The 20,000-nt window shown below is 31.1% G+C and overlaps 1 protein-coding gene across 2 annotated transcripts in view; it reads left to right on the top strand.

The window, feature by feature from the left end:
• The window catches only part of LOC132758622 (uncharacterized), a 25,713-nt gene extending 7,448 nt beyond the window's left edge, over positions 1-18,265 (top strand). For both annotated transcript variants that reach the window (XM_060750315.1, XM_060750314.1), the window contains exons 2-5: positions 12,075-12,235; positions 14,212-14,891; positions 17,409-17,500; positions 18,177-18,265. In XM_060750315.1, the coding sequence (XP_060606298.1) occupies positions 12,139-12,235; positions 14,212-14,891; positions 17,409-17,500; positions 18,177-18,243 (936 nt within the window). In that variant the 5' untranslated portion in view covers positions 12,075-12,138 and the 3' untranslated portion in view covers positions 18,244-18,265. The remainder of the gene's footprint in view (positions 1-12,074; positions 12,236-14,211; positions 14,892-17,408; positions 17,501-18,176) is intronic.
• The last annotated feature ends 1,735 nt before the right edge of the window (positions 18,266-20,000 follow it).

Here is a 20,000-nt window from a genome sequence, read left to right as displayed (position 1 = left end):
TTAAGTTAAAAGCTTGATATTCTTTTGTGCAAGACTATGCTAACTTCAAGTTAGAATAGTCTAGCGAAATAAAAGATGCTGTTAACAGGAGTTTTTGCTATTTAAACTATTCTAACTGAAAATAAACAAAGTTTGATGATGTCATCACAAGCTTTGATGATGTCATAAATTACAAGAATATTTATGACACTTTTTCTTTGATCATATTTTACAGAATTTTACAGTTTTAAAACATATTCTGATGTGTTTTTGCCTGTCTTTCATTGTTTTCAAGATGAAGACAATTTGATTCCTCATTTTAATATTTAATCAATTTCAAACACTTGTAATTAATTTATTTTACTGACTGCATGGCATTTCAAATTCTCTGTACAAAGAATAAAAAAAATCAGAACTCAGTATTATACAATTTTAGAAGAAATTTTCCCTTTTTAGTCTTTGTTTATTGTAATGATGAATATAAGTTGCTTACATTTAAAGATTTATGGTTTATCGCCAATCAAGTTCACTGGATGGAGAAAGTGATAAGTGCTCCTGAGTACTGGCTTTCAGTATTTCAATAAAACAACAGAAGAAAAAAACACGCTTTATGTCAATACAATTATGCAAAAATCATCTCTGAATTAAATCCAATTTGAATGAAGTGTTGCCAGTATGCACAAATTATTAACCTTTATTTAGGAAGCTTTGAGGTGTATTAAACCGTTCAAACCTACTTGAGTTAAGGAGACCACTGTAAAATACCCATATCTTGACCAGAATACACTGTTTCAAATTATTTGTGTGTGTGTGGACAATCACAACAAATAGGTAACAGGGCAAATTACCTCAGTGATGAAACAGAAATCATTCACATCCATATGGTGTATGTTTTGAGTCCCCTTGTTCCCATATTTTCTGTATGTGGAACATTTGAGTGTTCCACAAGTTAAATATCATCATTATTATACCATTTGTGCAACGAATACTTATGTGATGGGATGTTTTCAAAATATTATTTAAATACGCATATGGGAGAAGAAAAAGGAACAACCAAAAAGGCAACAATATGCCTGTAACAGTATTAAAACAGTATATAATATTAAATCCCGGGATAAAGTATGCAAAAAGGGCGATAATATTTTCTGACAATCAGTGTTTATGAAAGCATGCAGTTTTTATAGAAAGGTCTTTTCCAGTCGGACTAAAGTTCTGATCTACTTATTTCTTACATGTAGATCTGATTGCCCCCTTATTTGTTTAATCTTCATTGCAAAACAGTGATTTGGATTTCCCAGGAAAGCTATTTTTAGCAATGAAATCAAACCGTCCTTTACATATAGGATTTATAAGACGAAGTATCAAAATATCATTTTCTGTTAAAGTAAACATAAGTATTGTTGATTTTTGATAGAAAAAAATTGTTGAAGTGATGTGAAATGAACTGGAAATTAAAGACTAAATTTATAATGGGCATGCAGTTTACCTGCTGGCTATCTGGACAACACCATGTTTGTTTTTGAAATTGTGAAAATGACCTACTCAGTAATGGTTTTCCAGCCATTAAAATTAGAAACCATATCGCTTTCAAAATTGTAAAAGCTTGCTGATGATTGGCTGTTTGAAAGGTTATGAGAAGGCGACAACCAATTGGTAGTCGTCAGATCCTAATGCGTAGTGTTAATTAGAAGCTGATTTTAATCAGGACATCCTTAAGATTCATATTATTCCAGTTCAAATAGCATAATTTAAGTTTACAAGCCTGTAAATAATTGTTTTCTTTCTTTGTATTTACAAAAGTATACTTTATAGTACTAGATTGATAATCTAGAAATACAATTTAGAGTTATGTGCTTATGAATGTTGAATTTTTTTAATTTTTAATTTTGAAAACTTCCAAAACTTTCACTGAATTTATGTATCTTCAGCAACCTTTATTAATATAGTAAAAAATTATTTTGTTTTTGAGGATTTATTTCTTAAAACAAGGATTGTTTTTACCAAAGCACATTCTTTTACATTTATGACAATTAAGTAATACTATAATATTATGCAAATTAATCACTACTAAAATGTATCTTCTAAATTTTTAAAGAGTTTCATTAAATTTTGTGTTTTGTATTTAAATACACTTTTAAAATGTCAGTTTCTAAGAAATTGTAATCTTTGTTTGGCAAACCTTGTAAAATCAAAAAGTGTTTTCCTGGTGCATAATTGTCAATTTTATTATATGTTTCAATAGTGTCGATCATTTATTGAAAATATATACATAAATTACCAGTACAAAATTAATGTTAAAAGAATAAAATGTTTCCTTAGATAAAATATTTCAGTCATTTTAAAGTGGAGTTTAATTAGTATATTAGAAGATAAGATTGAAACTTATTATAAAATGAACACCCAATGCAATATTTTGACACAGCCACAAGTGAAAATATAACACTGCTTGTGTTCACAAATAAATTAAATGAAATATTATTTGACCTTACATGCAAAATCAACAAATTTTACATTTATTTCATATGTGTTAAGGCACTTTGATTTTTTTTCTGTGTATCATCTTAATATATATTACTTTATCACATTATGTTTATATTCAAAAACTAATTCTGTAGTATTTCATTAATTTTGTTTGATTTGTGCAAATATTAAAGTGCTTTGCATCATATATCACATTATACTTATAATTTAAGTGTATTTCTCACAATATTTCCATTTATCACATGCTTTTCAGTGGACAGTGAAATTATAAAATATCATTATCACAGTAGCCAGACTATATCTGAATGCGGATGAAAAGAATATAACTTAAAATACATAAAAATACCGAATACACACCATTATTAGTAAAATGTGCTTGAATACCAGAAACACATAAATATCTAGTTATCTACTACATTATAGTCATAATCAATTCAAAAATGTATCATAATTTCGTAAAAGGTGACAGGATTATTTTTCAACAAGAACTATGTGACATCATGATTTTATGACATCATTAATGAGAGCGCATATCCTTATTTGGCAATATGACATCATTAATGAGAGCGCATATCCTTATTTGGCAATATGACATCATTAATGAGAGCGCATATCCTTATTTGGCAATATGACATCATTAATGAGAGCGCATATCCTTATTTGGCAATATGACATCATTAATGAGAGCGCATATCCTTATTTGGCAATATGACATCATTAATGAGAGCGCATATCCTTATTTGGCAATATGACATCATTAATGAGAGCGCATATCCTTATTTGGCAATATGACATCATTAATGAGAGCGCATATCCTTATTTGGCAAAAGTCAGGAAAAAAGATTAAAACCGATAAAAAAGGATGGAATGAATAGAATTTTTTATCATGCAAGATCATAATATATTTGTTAATTTATAGTCACAAAACAATTTTTCTATAAATTGAATTAATGATATTATGATATATCTTTTAAATTTGCAAAATGTCTAATGTGTTAGTAAATAACTTTCAATAACATCATGTATTTTTTATCACTCCAGTACCTATTTAAATTTAAAATAATAAGAGACTTAAAGCTGCATGCCTGCAGATGAACCAAAATATTTCAATAAAGCCAAACCAAACAAAAGTATTCAGATTTTAAGAAAAGTATAAAGATTCAAGATAAAATTTATAATTTCCATGTTATGTGCGAATTATGACCAATTTTGCAGTATTTTTCAACCTTAGTTCTATTGCATTACTTAATAAATGCAGTAAAGGCTATTTTAGCATATTTTGACCTCTTTTTGGTAATTAACATGGGTTGTAAGTACTGTTTACAATTTTCTTTTTTCTGACTTCACAATGTTTTACTTTATAATACATTTTCAAATTTTTCATGAAAATTAGCATAAATCTGGAGGCATGCAGCTTTAAAGGATAGTAAAATTCCTATAATGGAGGGTTAAAGCAGTCCTTTAATTGTGCATCAACAAGGATGCATTCACAGCCCAAGCATGCATGCAATGCTACATGTATCTAGCACAAAATACCATATGTTCATAATTTTATTTTTTTTGCGTCATTGCATTCAGTTAATTTTACATGGTGCCGCGAGTCATGCATATAAAAACTTGCAACAAGGGCTTTTGCCTCAACATGGGGATTAATATTAAGAATCTGCAGATTTCACTTTTAAGAATTTGTATAAACGCAAAAGATATGACTAGAATGAAAATTATTACCCGATTTGTGCGTTTGTATGAGATAATTAGTCAAGGTTGCTATCACTTGTACCTACTATATATTTAAGTAGGGTATAAATTACTTATAATTATGCAAATATGTAACAATATCAAATTATAGTTATATATTATGGTCTTAGAACAGCCCTAAACCCTCAAATATCCCTTAAAAAATATTATTTAAGAAATTAATTTCACTTTCAAAAAGTAAATATATATTCTAACTTGATAGATAAAAGATATTCTTAACTTTCAAGTTATTGCAAAAGTAATCTATCTTAAGATAGAATAGTTTTGCACAAGATTTAGAAATCAAAGAGACATATTTTATAGTGTTAAAGTATTCTAACTCAAGATAGAATAGTTTTGCACAATAAATATTCTGGAAAAAGTAGCTTTTCTAGTACAATACTAGGCTATGTTAGCATGTAGGCAATAAAATGCATATTTTACACTTTTCTTGAAAAAATGAACATGTACACAACTTATTTCTATTTTTTGATAAGGTTGGTTGTTAATTTTTTTTCAAAAAATGAAATCAAAATAAAATAACATATTTTTTCCCTTTCCTGAAAATTTTTCAAAATACAAGTTAGAATAGTCTTGCGCCGAGCCCTCGATATATATATATATATATATATATATATATATATATATATATGCATGTATATATATATACACACACATATATATATATATAAATTGCGTCATTGTTTCTATTTTTAGAAATTGCGTCATTTTTTCTATTCTTAGAAATTGCTGCATTGTTGCTATTTTTAGAAATTGCGTCATTTTTTCTATTTTTAGAAATTGCGTCATTTTTTCTATTTTTAGAAATTGCGTCATTGTTGCTATTTTTAGAAATTGCGTCATTTTTTTATTTTTAGAAGTTATGTCATTTTTTTCTATTTTTAGAAATTGCGTCATTTTTTTCTAATTTTAGAAATTGCGTCATGTTGCTATTTTAAGAAATTGCGTACTGTTGCTATTTTTAGAAATATGCTTAATGTTTCTATTCATATATATACAAAATATATAAACAAAACTAATGTGACAAGACAGACCAACTAAATTTATAAAAAGGAAACGTCAGTATATGTTCAAACCTTTCTATGTTTGCGTTTAGAAAAAGTAAAAAGTCGAGCGTTGCCCCCGCCCGGCGGTGGCTCTTGTTTATCAGAAGCACTTAACACCTTATCATTGCTTGATTGTCACTTCAACAAAATATCATGAAGAAGAAGTACATTAATTGTATCATTTCTTTTTGGGAATATTGTAAGATTTCAAAATGTCATTTTATGTCATTTAAGTATAAACTATAATCATGACGTTTGGGAAATATTGCATGATTGTCATCACATATAATGGGGATTAGTATCATTTGGGTTGGGGAATATTACATGTCTCTGCCAGGAATCTATCTAATCACTAGTTATCACTTCACTTAACAATTCGTCCATATATTTGTAATTTTTACAGTTTATATGTAAATAATATGTAAGAATATTAACACATAGTAACAAATATTATTTTTATGCCCCCGCCATGTAATGGCCGGGGCATATAGTGTTACCCTGTTCCGTCATTCCGTCCTTCCGTCATTCTGTCATTCCGTCATCATCAGTTTCCGTTCATTATCTTAAGAACGGTTGCACACATTCAACTCAAATTTGACATATGGATATGTCATGAGAAAATACAGGTCAAGTTCGAATTTGGTCATGGTTCGATGATTTTTGGCAGAGTTATGCCCCTTTTACTTTGAAAATAATATGAAATTTTCAGTTTCCGTTCATTATCTCCCCAACGGTACAACACATTCAACTCAAACTTGACATATGGATATGTCATGAGAAAATACAGGTCAAGTTCGAATTTGGTCATGGTTCAATGATTTTTGGCAGAGTAATGCCCCTTTCACTTTGAAAATAATATGAAATTTACAGTTTCTGTTCATTATCTACCCAACAGTGTTACATATTCAACTTAAATTTGACATATGGATATGTCAAAGGAATGGGCAGGTCAAGTTGGAATTTGGTCATGGTTTGATGATTTTTTGGCAGAGTTATGTCCCTTTCACTTTGAAAATAATATAGATACATCTTAGGAATAAGCAGTTTAAGTTTGAATTTGGTTGTAGTTCAATGATTTAAGACAAACTTATCTTTCCTGAATGTTGGAAAAATTTTGAACTTTCAGTTTCAGCACTCTTACTTTTAGCCATTATTTTGGCTACAAATATGCAATATGCTATTTTTAAAAGGTTTAGACTGAATAATTTTAGTGCCTTGAACATTGTATGAAAATGGTTTGTGTTAACATTGAAAAGTTTTAAGGGCTTTGAACTTAAAATGAAAAAAATAATTAATGCACCATCTGAAATTTTGGCTGCATGCGGGGGCATCCGTGGCATGATGACACATTTCTAGTTAAGTAATAAATTATAATAATTAATTTAAATATGACTAAATATTTTATAAATATCAATTTAGTAAAGAAACACAACAAAATTTGTTTATTGCAAACATCTAATTTTAAGATGAATTTCATCAAAATTAAATTTAAAAAAATGAGGGGTGAATTGTCTGTGTTATTTTTCCAATAATGCGGGGTGAACTGTCTGATGGGTGAATTGTCTGGAAAAAATGGCTAAGGTTGAATTGTCTGGGGGGTTGAGTTGTCTGTAAGCCATAGTGCAATCACAGACACTTGGGGTTTGGAGCTCAAAATGCCTTTAAAATCCAAATAAAATGCATATTTGTCAATCCCAGCACATGTACTGATCATATATATCAAAAAAACTTGATATAAGTCGTTTTGAAAAAAATTCATATTTCAACATCTATAATAATACACAAGATAAAAATGTTTGCCGGAAAAAATCCGCACCCCTACCGTCATAATCAACATGTATTTTATTCCATTTCCAATATTTTCACATAATCCTTTTGTCCATCGTCACAGAAGATATAATTCTTCACGATGGTGGTCAATTTTTAACTTCAACGGTAATATAAACAACGCAACAGCCGAAATAAATATCAAGATTATCGCCGTTTTCCTTCAATGACATTATCTTTCGATAAATTCAAACGTGCCAGTCGGCTATGACCGAAGCCATCCGATAATGTGGCCCCAGCTTTGCCGTGTGCAAAATGCGCAGCGCTTTTAAGTTTGGGAACCACATAATCGGAGGGATTAAATATAGTTTTGGACAAATTTTCTCCATAGTGAGCTAGAGTGTTGCGCGATAATTGAGGTGTCTTGGGTAAAGGTCAAGGACACACTTAAGGGTCAAAATAAAAAATCTGAAATATAATCAAAGCACTGAATGTACTGATGGGGAGGCTATGAGAGAATGTTTCAGACTTATAGTTTCTTTTCTTTTTGCTTAAAATATGCTACCAAAATAAAAAGATATGCACATTGCGCTATTTATCCTTACTGTTGTGTTCAACCATTCATATATATGGTTAATGAAGTTGACTATTCATTTTGTTAATATTCCAGAACATTTAATTAAGGTCTAAATTCGGACTGTTAATCATGCAAATTTTGAAAAACCTAAACTGTCAATAATAAATGACATACCAGCAAGTATGACGACTGTTCATTATCAGATAACAATAACATTTTACAACTGACGGTTCCTTATCAAAATATTCTAGGACTGTTCATCATAAATATTTTATGTCATTTTAATATTATTGAATGATAATAACAACTGCAAGTGATGCAACATTTTTATTGAACATAAAAATTATACACGTTTAGATGTACATTAATTGAGATCAATAAGATACTGTCTTGTGATGAGTATTAACATTCATGCTCTACGGACAGAAGGTTGTCTTCTTCAGAAGCAAATCTCGAATAAAATCACGTTTCAGAAAATTAATCCCATTTCATTACTGACGGCGTCGGATAATATTAAAGCTAAATATTTCTTGAAAAAATACATCTCTGCAAAGCTTATTCAAAACTGAATCAACCTAAGTGAAAATTGATCAGGAAGTTATATCTTCTTTTTTTACCGCCAACACTCAACACTCAACCAACTTATGGTAGTTAATCGATAGATTCTACGTGTATTTTTAAACCTCACTAGCTTGAAATATATACTGCGGAAAATCTGTTGTTAACAGGGTGTGCGTTATTACGTAGGGTTTTCCCTGTCGACCATTTCCCGCAAATAGATGAGAACATCGAAGCCGTCAGTGCTATGAATGGTGTTATAAATGGCGTGTTTTGGAAGTTTTTGTTGAAACTTCTCCAAATACCTCCAGAGGCGTGCACGTCGCGGAGAAGGCACACGGAAGGTCATAGTCAAGTCATCATAAGTACCAGAGGTGATTGGTTGACCTGTCGTGACTTACTCTGGAGGTTTGGCGCTAATAGATGCCGTTTTTGTTGTCGTCAGTCAGAAAGTTGATGCCTTGACGGTATTGTCGTCTCCTTTACCACCAAAGAACGAAGAATGGGCTTCCAGGAAGAATCTGCTTGAAAAAGACGTCCCAGATGCTATAATCTCGGACATATGGTTATTCCGGCGCCGAGTATAAATAAACTTAAAACACACACACTTTTGTTGAAAACAAAACAACAACACATTTTCTGTAGTAATTTTTCAAGTGTTGTAAAATGAATAAGAAATTCCTCTTATGCCGCCCATTATTTTAGAACACAACCATAAAAGTTCTTTCTTTTTATTTTTCAAATTTCAAATAAACATTTATCACTTCAGCGGGAGCAAATATCGGTTTCAAATTAAAGTTTCGTAAGATATGTTAATGACTTCCCGATGCTCGACTGTAAGTAATTTGTATATGTATGCGGTTTTTTTTTTGTTTTTTTTTTTGTTTTTGTTTTTTTATTAAAGCTTCTTATTCTTTAATATTTTTTATGTATCTCATAATCTGTATTGAAAATTTGAATTTTATTACAAATGGACTATCAAATTATGATGTATGCCCTAGAATTGAATAAACTTTCTAATTACACAATACGGGGTCATACTGATCTTTGCGTCTTTCTCTGAAATAATTATTTCCTTGTTAAAACATATTTGACCACATATTTCTGTCAATTAACTGTTCACTTTACTTCCGATTTTGTTGTACGGAAACACATGTTTCTATTTGTGTTTTCTAATCAATTCGAATCTATAATCAGTTTAATGGGATCACCACCGGGTAAACGACTACTAGGTACTTTGGTCATGTTTTTTACCACAAATATTTGAATGTTTCTATTTGGATTAAAATGAGCATAGTAAACTAAACAACTGTTTGTATAAATTCCTGACCTGTCTAATTCTAATTATGAGATTAGTGAATATATAAGACTTTCACTACAAAATATTCCTAAACAAAAGAGCACATGTTTAAATTTATTCCTATACAAATAAAAGATCAGAGTAGGGATCTGTCAATTACCAAAGATACTTTAATGTTAAAAGTTTGATTAATGAATTATGTAAGATGAAAATATAAGTATTGCTTTTTTTTATTTTGCTAATGTAATATTGTGCTGAAATTTTGTCGGAGGTCCTTAGGGGTTTTGTAGTTAAATAGTTTTTTTCGGCGATAATGGTTAAAGAATATAATGTTTTTAAACTATATGTTCATCACCATCAGTGAATTTTTAGTTAAATGTATGCAAAATATTTACTAAACAGCTATATGATTTAGCGGTTTATGAGCGTTTTCCGCGTACAGCCTCCTGGGGTGTACAAATAAGTTAGTTTTCCTTAGTTATCACGCAAGCATGATCCATGTCTCTGATGTAAGCGACAGTTTACAATTATTTGTCTTTAAAAAATATTAAGGACTATTAATAGTTTATAATAACAAAAGAACATCCATGATATTGAGAATACGTAGTTGCAACGTTCTAGTTAATGACCCGTCATAAACAGTTGGTCGCTGCGTAGTAATTGGAAAATTGTTATCAAAAATAATAAAGAATATTTGCCACTGAATTAAAGCATTTACTTATAAATTTTCATTTATGCTTTTTGTTAAAAAAATATGGATAAAGTTATTATTTGAAGGGTTTTCATACCAGAACTATTTATTACAGACGTACGTATGCCTAAACCTGATTACCGCGGCAGTATGACGTCACGGAGTAGTGATTTAAACAAAAATCAAGAATTTTTCAGAGAATTATTATCTTTACAAATTGCAGATATGAAATTAAAGAATGAAAATATTTTCATATTTTAAATGTCTGATGAGTGATGAGTCAGCTTAGAAAAAATCAAGGTACTATTTTTTGACCTGATTACCGCGGCAGTATGACGTCACGGAGTAGTGATTTAAACAAAAATCAAGAATTTTTCAGAGAATTATTATCTTTACAAATTGCAGATATGAAATTAAAGAATGAAAATATTTTCATATTGTAAATGTCTGTGATGAGTGATGAGTCAGCTTAGAAAAAATCAAGGTACTATTTTTTGACCTGATTACCGCGGCAGTAAGATTTGACAGACAGTTATTAACATTGGGTCGGCATAGCCTCCCCAAAAATAGAAATCTTTGTGTTGAAGTTGTCTTTGTGGGAATATGATGCCTGCTTAATTATATCATTTCCAATCTATGACTTAAAACTGAACACTGTATTGCATTTCATCTAACATTTAAATCTCAATCAGACTCTTAAGACACTTACAGTTTGTAATCCTTTTTAGTCCCCTACCGGTTTACCGGAGGGGACTTTAGGTTTACCCTCCGTCCGTCTGTCCTTCCGTCTGTCTGTCAGTCCGTCCGTCCACAAAACTGGATCCTGCGATAACTTGAAAAGTACTGAAAATATTTTTATGAAACTTGGTATATGTATAGATGGCAGTATGGAGATTATGCACGTCTTTTTTTTTCTTCCTATGTTGAAAATTCTGGTTGCTATGGCAACAAATAGGCTGAAAATATTGCAAATTTTACACACAAACTGGATCCAGTGATAACGCAAAAAGTAATGGAAATATTTTTATGAAACTTGACATATGGGTAGATGGCAGTCTTGGGATTATGCACATCCATTCCTTTTCTTCCTATGTTGAAAATTCTGGTTGCTATGGCAACAAATAGGCTGAAAATATGGCAAATTTTACTCATAAACTGGATCCAGTGATAAAGCAAAAAGTACTGGAAATATTTTTATGAAACTTGACATATGGGTAGATGGCAGTCTTGAGATTATGCACGTCTTTTTATTTTCTTCCTATGTTGAGAATTCTGGTTGCTATGGCAACAAATAGGCTGAAATTATGGCAAATTTTACACTTAAACTGGATCCAGTGATAAAGCAAAAAGTACTGGAAATATTTTTATGAAACTTGACATATGGGTAGATAGCAGTCTTGAGATTATGCATGTCTTATCTGTTCTTCCTATTTTGAAAAAATATCAGTTGCCTTGGCAACAAATAGGCTTAAAACATGGCAAATATAACAATATTTGTGATTAGTCAAAAATAGCTGAAATTTTTTTATGAAATTGCATCTTTAATTCAAGAGTTATCTCCTCTTTAAGAATTTTTCTTTTAAAATGTTATATTTTGGTAACAGGGATGTTTCAAATATTAACTTTAGAGTGTCCTTCAGTCCGTCTGTCTGTCTGTTCATAAAAACTGTTTCCTGTGATCACTTTTAAAGAACTTTTCCAACAAGTTTACTTAAAATAGAGAAAATTGAAACATTAGTGAATGGCCAATGGCCCTTCAGAATGTTGATGGGGTTCTAACCGGTAGGGGACTTATGGATTGCTTGCAATACTATGATAATTGCTTGTTTTTCCAAACCCTATAATGTTGGTAAACCAAAATATTGAAGAAAAGAATTTTAAGTTCAACTTTTGATAATTTTTTTCTCCTTCTGACAGTTCCAGAGAAACATATATGGTCAGAAATTAGGATAATTCCCGAAAAACTTACCTCAATGTGACAATGGAGTCTTACTTGATGATGTTGTATGTGACCTTAGAGCAGGAGTCGGCTCTCAAAAACTTCTTTGTGGATCAGGGATGGACATTTTGTAAACCAGGTACATGTACATTGTAATAATAAAATTCAATAGTAACACAATTTTACCATAAAGACAAAAATAATTAATTTTTTGTTATTTGATAATTTCATTGAACTTGTCCTGTATTGAATTAAAATCATTTTCTGTTAGGTAAGGGGATAACAGTAACTGATAACTGTATCACTATGTTAAAAGTTGTCAGAGGCCAGCTGTCAGGCCATGTTGGCATACATTTGTCAGCATGTTAAAGAGTTAAACCTTAATCTACTGAGTTTTTGTAATGGATTTGTTGTTCTTTGAATTTGGAACAGTCCATTCAAAGCTTGAGGGATTTCAATATCATTGCACAAAAATTGAGCTTTATGTAGACTGAAGGGTATAGAGCCTTGTCAGTCTTCAGGGATGTGCTGGTTGGCCTGGGCAAAGGCCAGTCACTTTGGGCAGGGCATTTTTACCTTCTATAACGGGGGCCGATAACAGGCCCCTTCACAATTCAAAATTGCACTTTTATTTCACAAAGCGGCGGGAAAAAATTCACATTTCAAAAGAGATTTCATAAAATTTTGGGACTTTGTCTTCAAATTTCATTGTTTACCTTCTGGTAAAACTTGATTTTTCCCTATTGCAAACATGTAAATAATTTTAATCAAGATATATGGTATTTGTGCATGTTTACTAGATTAAAGTACCAGCTCAAAGCAGATTTTACAGATTAAAGTACCAGCTCAAAGCAGATTTTACAGAAATTATTATCAAGCTTCAATCATCATTTCCGGTTTCAAAATTTCATTAAATTGCAAATTTTATTATGTCATTTTTTTCACAATTTTATGACATGTCGCGCTTTTTTCACAAAATGAACAGGCCCTGGCCCCTTCACAATTTTGGCAAAAAATGCCCTGTTGGGTTTCCCACAGGTAAGGTTAACCCATTACCCCATGAGCATTTTGTGAAAAATGGCTGTTTTCATTGAAAAGGCTCCCGTTACAAGTTCAAATTGCTATAAAACTATAAAAACTGCTTCAATGCTAATCAAACTTGGCACAAATGTTGACTGGACCATTGCCTTTGTAACAACATGCTCAGGCTTAAATTTCTAGCCACCATGGCAACGAGGGGACATCTCAAAATTGCCAAAAATCACTATTTTGTGTTGATTTTTTCCATCAAAATTGATTTCAAAGTGCTGCAACTTCTCAAGGGATTGAGATAGAGTCAAATGCTTTTCAGCGTTGGTTTCACGTTACATTATGATCGACCTGGGGTCATTTATAGCCTCTCAAAAGTCCAAAATTTTCTTGGCGATGAGGGGGACTGCCGCCCCCCTTCAAACCCCCCAAACAGAAGGGGGCACATCCCCCTTCTGGCAACCCCCTGATGTATCATTTGGCTGGGGGGCCGCGCCAAAAAAGTGGTCACTTTTTTAAACAACATTTCTCAAACAAAAACAAGTGTTGGGGGCTTAAATAAGGCATTTTTTCACCATTTGAGGCGACTAAAAGGGGGGGGGTGAAAAAGGCGTAGAAAGGCGTATATATCTGGTAATGGGTGAACAGAAAATTATGAAAATACCTGAAATTACCCAAAAATCGCGTTTTCCATGTTAAAACATAGCCTTACATGTAGTTTTGAGGAAAAAAATTTGTTTTCTAGAATTTTTTATTTTTTTCATTAACCCATTACCCCATGAGCATTTTGTGAAAAATGGCTGTTTTCATTGAAATGAAACACTGCTTAAAATAGTAGCATAATTTTTTTTTTGTTCTGACAGTGACATTTAATTCTGTTTACATACAATATTCATAAAGATAATTGGAGAAACAAAATTTTACCTTTTTATAGAATTTATAAAAAACATTTCTCAAAAAAGAATTTACTAAAAACGTAAGGCAGATTTCGTGCAAATTCAAAATATCAGTTATACTTGTTACAAGGTAAATTTAGATCTGCCTGTATTTAAAAAGTTTTAAAGATTTTTTTATCAACTTTGACAGATTTATCAGTTACAACAGACAAAGTTGGACCAAGTGTTACTACACCAGTAGTTCCACTGAAAGATATAGCTGCTGCTGACGATACTGTTGCTGATCAAAACAAACAGTCGTCAAGATTTGTTGTAAAGGAACCAGAATCAATCCCAAAAACAGATTCACCACAAACAAGAAATAAAGGTAAAAGAAAAACAGAATCACCACTAGCAACAGCAACAAATGTTAAACAACCTAAAGTTTTGTTGCCTCAATCAACTGTGACTGTGCCAAAAAGTAGTGAATCTGTAAGTTCTAAGACAGAAGTTGTAGATAAACCACTTAGCTCAAGTAGCAATTTAACACCTATCACTGTGCTTGGAGAAGATGGGAAACATTTTACTATAAAAATAGAACAGGATGGTGATGATTTGCAAGAAAATGTTATTCAAGCAGAAAGCAGATATGATGGAATTTGTGCTAATTCTAGTGATAATGTGATGTGCAATGATAATAATAGTTTTTACGATGGTGGAGATGATAACTTTCATGATGACGGTGATGATATTAATGATGAGTCTACAGATATGGATTACAGTAATGATGGAGCATTAGGAAATACAAGTGTTAACACAGAAAATCAGTTGTCAGCAGGTGATTCAATGGGCTCTGCTTCACTGAAAGGATCTACCAAGTCCAAAGGCAAAGTAAGTGCTAATCTTCATTTGACCTTGGTTGATATTGAGTTTAAGGACATTTTCGGAAGTTTTCAACATATAGGCAGGATAAAAACTGTTCAATAGTATTTCTTAGAACTTATTGTTAGAATATGACAACAGAATTATTATATTATATTATATTGTATTTAATCTGGAAAAAAAAGTGCCACCAATCTCAATTTGGAGTTATCTGCCCTTGAATCAGAATTATTTGTTTGTTAAAAATAGATCATTTTAATGGCAGATTACTTATACATATGTCTATACAATCCTGTTTTAACTTCTGGGTTATCTTTTTCTTTTATTGTTAATCCTAATATTTAATAACATGCAATTCCATATTTTTTTCATTTTGAATAATGGAAAGTTCTTTAAGAATAGGTCATTTTTTAAAAAAAAATGACTGTCAGAAGTTAAGAAAAAAAGGTTTTCTTGGTAGTTGCACATTGACTCTAAAGGAAGTGAGCTACTCGAAAATAAGAAAAATTAAGTAATTGTTTACTTTTGTTATGAATTATCTGCCCTTGAATTAAGCAAAAAAGTCCAGTTCAGGGGCAGATAACTTTAAAAAAAAACGGAAAAAGGTGATCACCAATTTTTTTTCGTTAAAATTTTTCTGTGAATATGTTCTTGCCAGATATGACAAGTTGAAATAAATTCTATGTGACAGTTTTAATTTTGCGTATATACGACATATATGTCTATATTAAAACTTTTGAGAGTGTCCTGAAAGGGAAAGTCTTGTCCAGTTAGAAAGTAAGACTTACTTTTGGACAAGAAGAGATTAGACTTTTTATAGGGGTGCAACGATTCAGCTATCTCTCGATTTGATTTGATTTGATTTTCGGTTTATATTGATTTTGCTATTGATTGCCTTTCATGATGAATAGTAGGCTTGAGTGCGATAGACATTACAAAAATTTTGATGGATACATGTATATAAACCAAATTACACATACATGTTAACTTTTTTCATGATCAAGCATGAGACTTTTCTTCAAAAGAGGTAGATTTTAAAATTTGCAATAAACAAAGAAGAAAGTTCTGACATCAAAAAGAGGGAGATTTCTTTAATTTGTGAAAATACCCCTTATTCTAAGTAAAATCTTTGAAAATATGGCTGCAGAAAGTGGGAGTCTCCCGCTAAAAGTGGGAGAGTTCACATGTATGAATACCATAACATATGAAAATACAGTAATCAGCAGGAGAAGCCCTCAAAATTTGCGGTATGCTGTAAGCCTTTCCATGTGATCCTCAAGGAATCTCGAGAAGTCGCAGCAAAACTAAATTAAAAGATTACAAAGAACACCTAAATGATTAAACAAAAACTAAACTTTAATACAGATATGCAATTAAAAGAAAAGGAGGAAAACAACAAATCAAGTTGTAGTTTAGAAAGAATAAAAAGATTATGTAAGAACAAATTGATTTGATTCTTTACCTTGTCATCTTTCAACCATTGAAGTGACTTTTTATGCTTACCATAGGGAGAGCAAATAGTTGCCACCATTGTCTGTCCTTCTGACTAACAATTGGATACCTACTAAGATGGATACTTTATTGTTGTTCTTATAGCCACATAAGAGTAACATAGCCCATAATTTGCTTACAGAATGAATTTCATAAAATGCACAGTTATTGCTTTATTGTTCCTGTAGCCACCTAAGTACTCAAATGTAAGGCACTCCCATCTTGTCCATACAGATTAAGTGACATTCTAAAGATGAATATCGGGTTTCTTGTAGAAGATCAAACTACCCAAAGTAGGAATAAAATTACAAAGAAAAAATACCAATAAGGTCAAACTCAGGTGGAAAACATTTTTGGTCACACTTTTGTTGGATAATAGCTTTAAATGTACACTTATATTGAAGGGAAATTTGATTTAAACTTCACATCCAGTGATTAACTCTACCTTACTTTAATTTTTAATCATTCTTCCCTTAACTTAAAATGCTTGTCCAGATTATAACTTTCTAAATTATCAATGAAGCTCATTGAAAGTGCACAAATTTCTAGGAAATGCAGTGTCAAAGAACCATAACTGTATGTTGCTTAGTTTTTTTTAATTATCTCCCTTTATAATACTTGACAATGCTTGTTCTGAGAATAACTTGAAAATTATCAAAGGAATTTGATTAAAACTAAATTAAATTCACCAAAAAAGTATTTAATACTTAGCAGTGATGCCAAATGGATACCACTCAAGTAAACCACTCAAGATTGAAAATTTGTGAGAATATATGGAATACACGTGGTTAATAATTGACATTTTTCATTGAAAAAATAAACTAGTTGAATGATCAACTCCTTGTTTTCTTACAAATATGTATGTTACACATACATGGATAACAATTTCTTCTTCTTTTGTATGGAACTGTTCCAAAAAAAATTGTCTAAGAGAAAATCACAGGAATTCATTTTAAGAATAATCTCTGGATATATCCCCACTGTGATTGTTTATAGAAACTCCTTTACCTATCCATTTTCCTTCGCCATTTGCAGGGGGTCGATCTTAAAGCGGTACAAAATGTTTTTAAACAAAGTAAAAAGATACCGGTACAATACGGAATTAAAACTGAAGAAATTGAAATCAGGTAAGAGTATTTTTTTCTTCAAATATCCGTTGTATATTTGAATTTTAAAAATAACATTGTGCACGCAGATCAGAACTTATATATTAAATTGTGCATGATGTTCAAAACAAAATAATAAATTTCTTAATATTGAGAAAGTTATAGGAGGTATATGTTGCTGCAAATTCAATTGTCACCTTGATATGCACTTGCAAAGAAATACAGAGTCTGTTGCTTTGGATTAATTCAAAAATCAGACTTTATAGTAATTATTGATAAAACATCCAGTTTTGTATATGTTAATCCTTATGTATACCATTCCAGTATATCAAAAATGATGTAATTTTACTATGATATAGTTATTTAATACATTCACGTTGTTTCCTATTATAGTTATTAAATATAAGAATCATTCTTTACTCAAGAAAGTAAAAATGGAAAATAAGAAAAAGTTGTGGTTTATGCACATGAACATATAATTCTATCAATAATAATTGGTCTGATTATATAGCGGAAAGGATATTTTCTTTAAAATTGGAAACATTTCCAACGGCCTGTAGATGACCCTAGTTTATTAGTCATAAAAGGTCAAGGGTCACATTGACACTTTCATTTAACTCTTAGTCCTTGTTTCTTATAAAATGTTAATACATGTTGGGAAGAGTCTCTTATTAAAATATACATGTTTACATTTCAGTTCAAGAACTGATGACAATAGTTGTTTTATATGTGGAAAAATTGCTTTAGTACATCGAAAAGCTTAAAAAATCATCTAATGACTCACGTCACAGATGTGGATCACCAGTTAGATGTCAACGTGTGTGATTAAGTCATACAATAACAAAGGACAGATTGGACAAACACATAGACAGTACACAGCGCTATGAGCATTTGTGCCACAATTGTGAAAATTTTTCCAAACCCAGTATACCCTCAAGCGCCACATGGACACGATGCATTTAAATAAAAGCGCCATCATAATTGTGAACAATGTGGTAAAGTTTACAGTTAACAGAGACATCTTCTGGGTCACACATGGCAGCCGTTCATGGAGAGGCGAAACCATTTAAATGTGAAAAATGTCAGAAACGCTTTAGTTACAAGAAAAATCTGAACTATCATGTGTCAAAGATATGTTCTAAAAATAAAAATGAAAGTGAGGCAGCTTCACACAAATGTGATAAGTGTGATAAATCGTTCAAGACAAAGAGGTATCTCAAACAACATAAACAGATTCATGCTGAAGGGATGTTTGTATGCCCTAGTTGTGGGAAAAGTTTCCGATGGCGCTCAAGCTATAAAGAACACAAAAGGAGTTGTCAATGAATTACAGTAATCAGTTATCTATAGGGCTCAGTTTATTTTTCAAACATTGCTCTTATATAGACCTTATCACAAAGACAGCCCTGTTTTTAGTGTGAACTAACTATGAATAAAAAAAACCAATGTTTTCTTGTCACATGGAAAAAAGCAAACCCTGTTGATTTCAATCATAAAATACATGCTTTGAGTTAGGTTGGATATATTTGGGAGATTCATTGATTCAAACTTATATATATGTCACATCACTTGTTTATTTAAATTCAATATAAAATCATAAATTTTTCAAAAATTTGTCCCTTTTGTTTTAAAATTTTTATTTTATTAAAAACTTATTTACAAATTTTCCCTTTTTGAAGCAGGGAAAATGTTTTCTTTATCCCCATATTCTAAGATTTGGTTTTTTTAGTATTTTTAAAAGAAATCATCTTTAAAATTTTTTTATTTTTCTGTTGTAAAATTAAAAAAAGGCTATAATTAAAAAATATTTAAAAGGCTTCATGTTTGTTTCATAAAACTACTTTTAAATTTACCTGAGCTTGCGGGGAGCTTTAAATATCGTTTTAAATCCTCAAACTGTCGTCCCTCCCCAAAATTTTTAGCATTTACATTTTTGCCCCAATATATCCCAAAAAATGTCAGGGGTCATTTTGAAAAAAAAACTAGGGCCCCAGGACTAAAAATAGGAAAAAAAAACTTGTTAACTTTCTAGTGGCTTTTTGTTGTTGTTTTATCCAGGGAAAAATTGGGCTGCAAGTTTGTTTTTGGGTGATTTCTAGGTCAAGTTCCCAAAAATTGGTCACCTGGGGTTCAAAAACACTTTGGTCACAATGCCAAAATATTAAAAAAACCTTTTTTAACTCTAATTTGGTAAATTTTGACTAATTGTCATCAATCTTTTGGTTTGGTATGTTGGGCCTAAGTAATTTGCTCTGAATGAGTGTGATTTGGTCAGGTGAGCATCCAGGGGCCATTCTTGGGCCTTCTTGTTTGAAAAATGTTTTTTTTTGAACATGCGGGACTGGAAATTGACTTTCAGATTGATGTTCCATTTTTAATGTAGGTTTGTTACCTTTAACTTTATGTGTAAAATTTTCAGAAAAAAATTTGCCCTCACTTGTTTTTAGAATCATAATTTTTCTCCTTGTGAAAAAAATGACCAAAAATTGAAAAAGCTTTTGCCAAACGCTTTTTACCCCCT

Source organism: Ruditapes philippinarum, unplaced genomic scaffold (assembly GCF_026571515.1).
Source record: "Ruditapes philippinarum isolate M1 unplaced genomic scaffold, ASM2657151v2 ctg11653_1_1_1_1, whole genome shotgun sequence".
NCBI lineage: Eukaryota > Metazoa > Mollusca > Bivalvia > Venerida > Veneridae > Ruditapes > Ruditapes philippinarum.
This window is presented reverse-complemented; position numbering and strand designations above follow the sequence as displayed.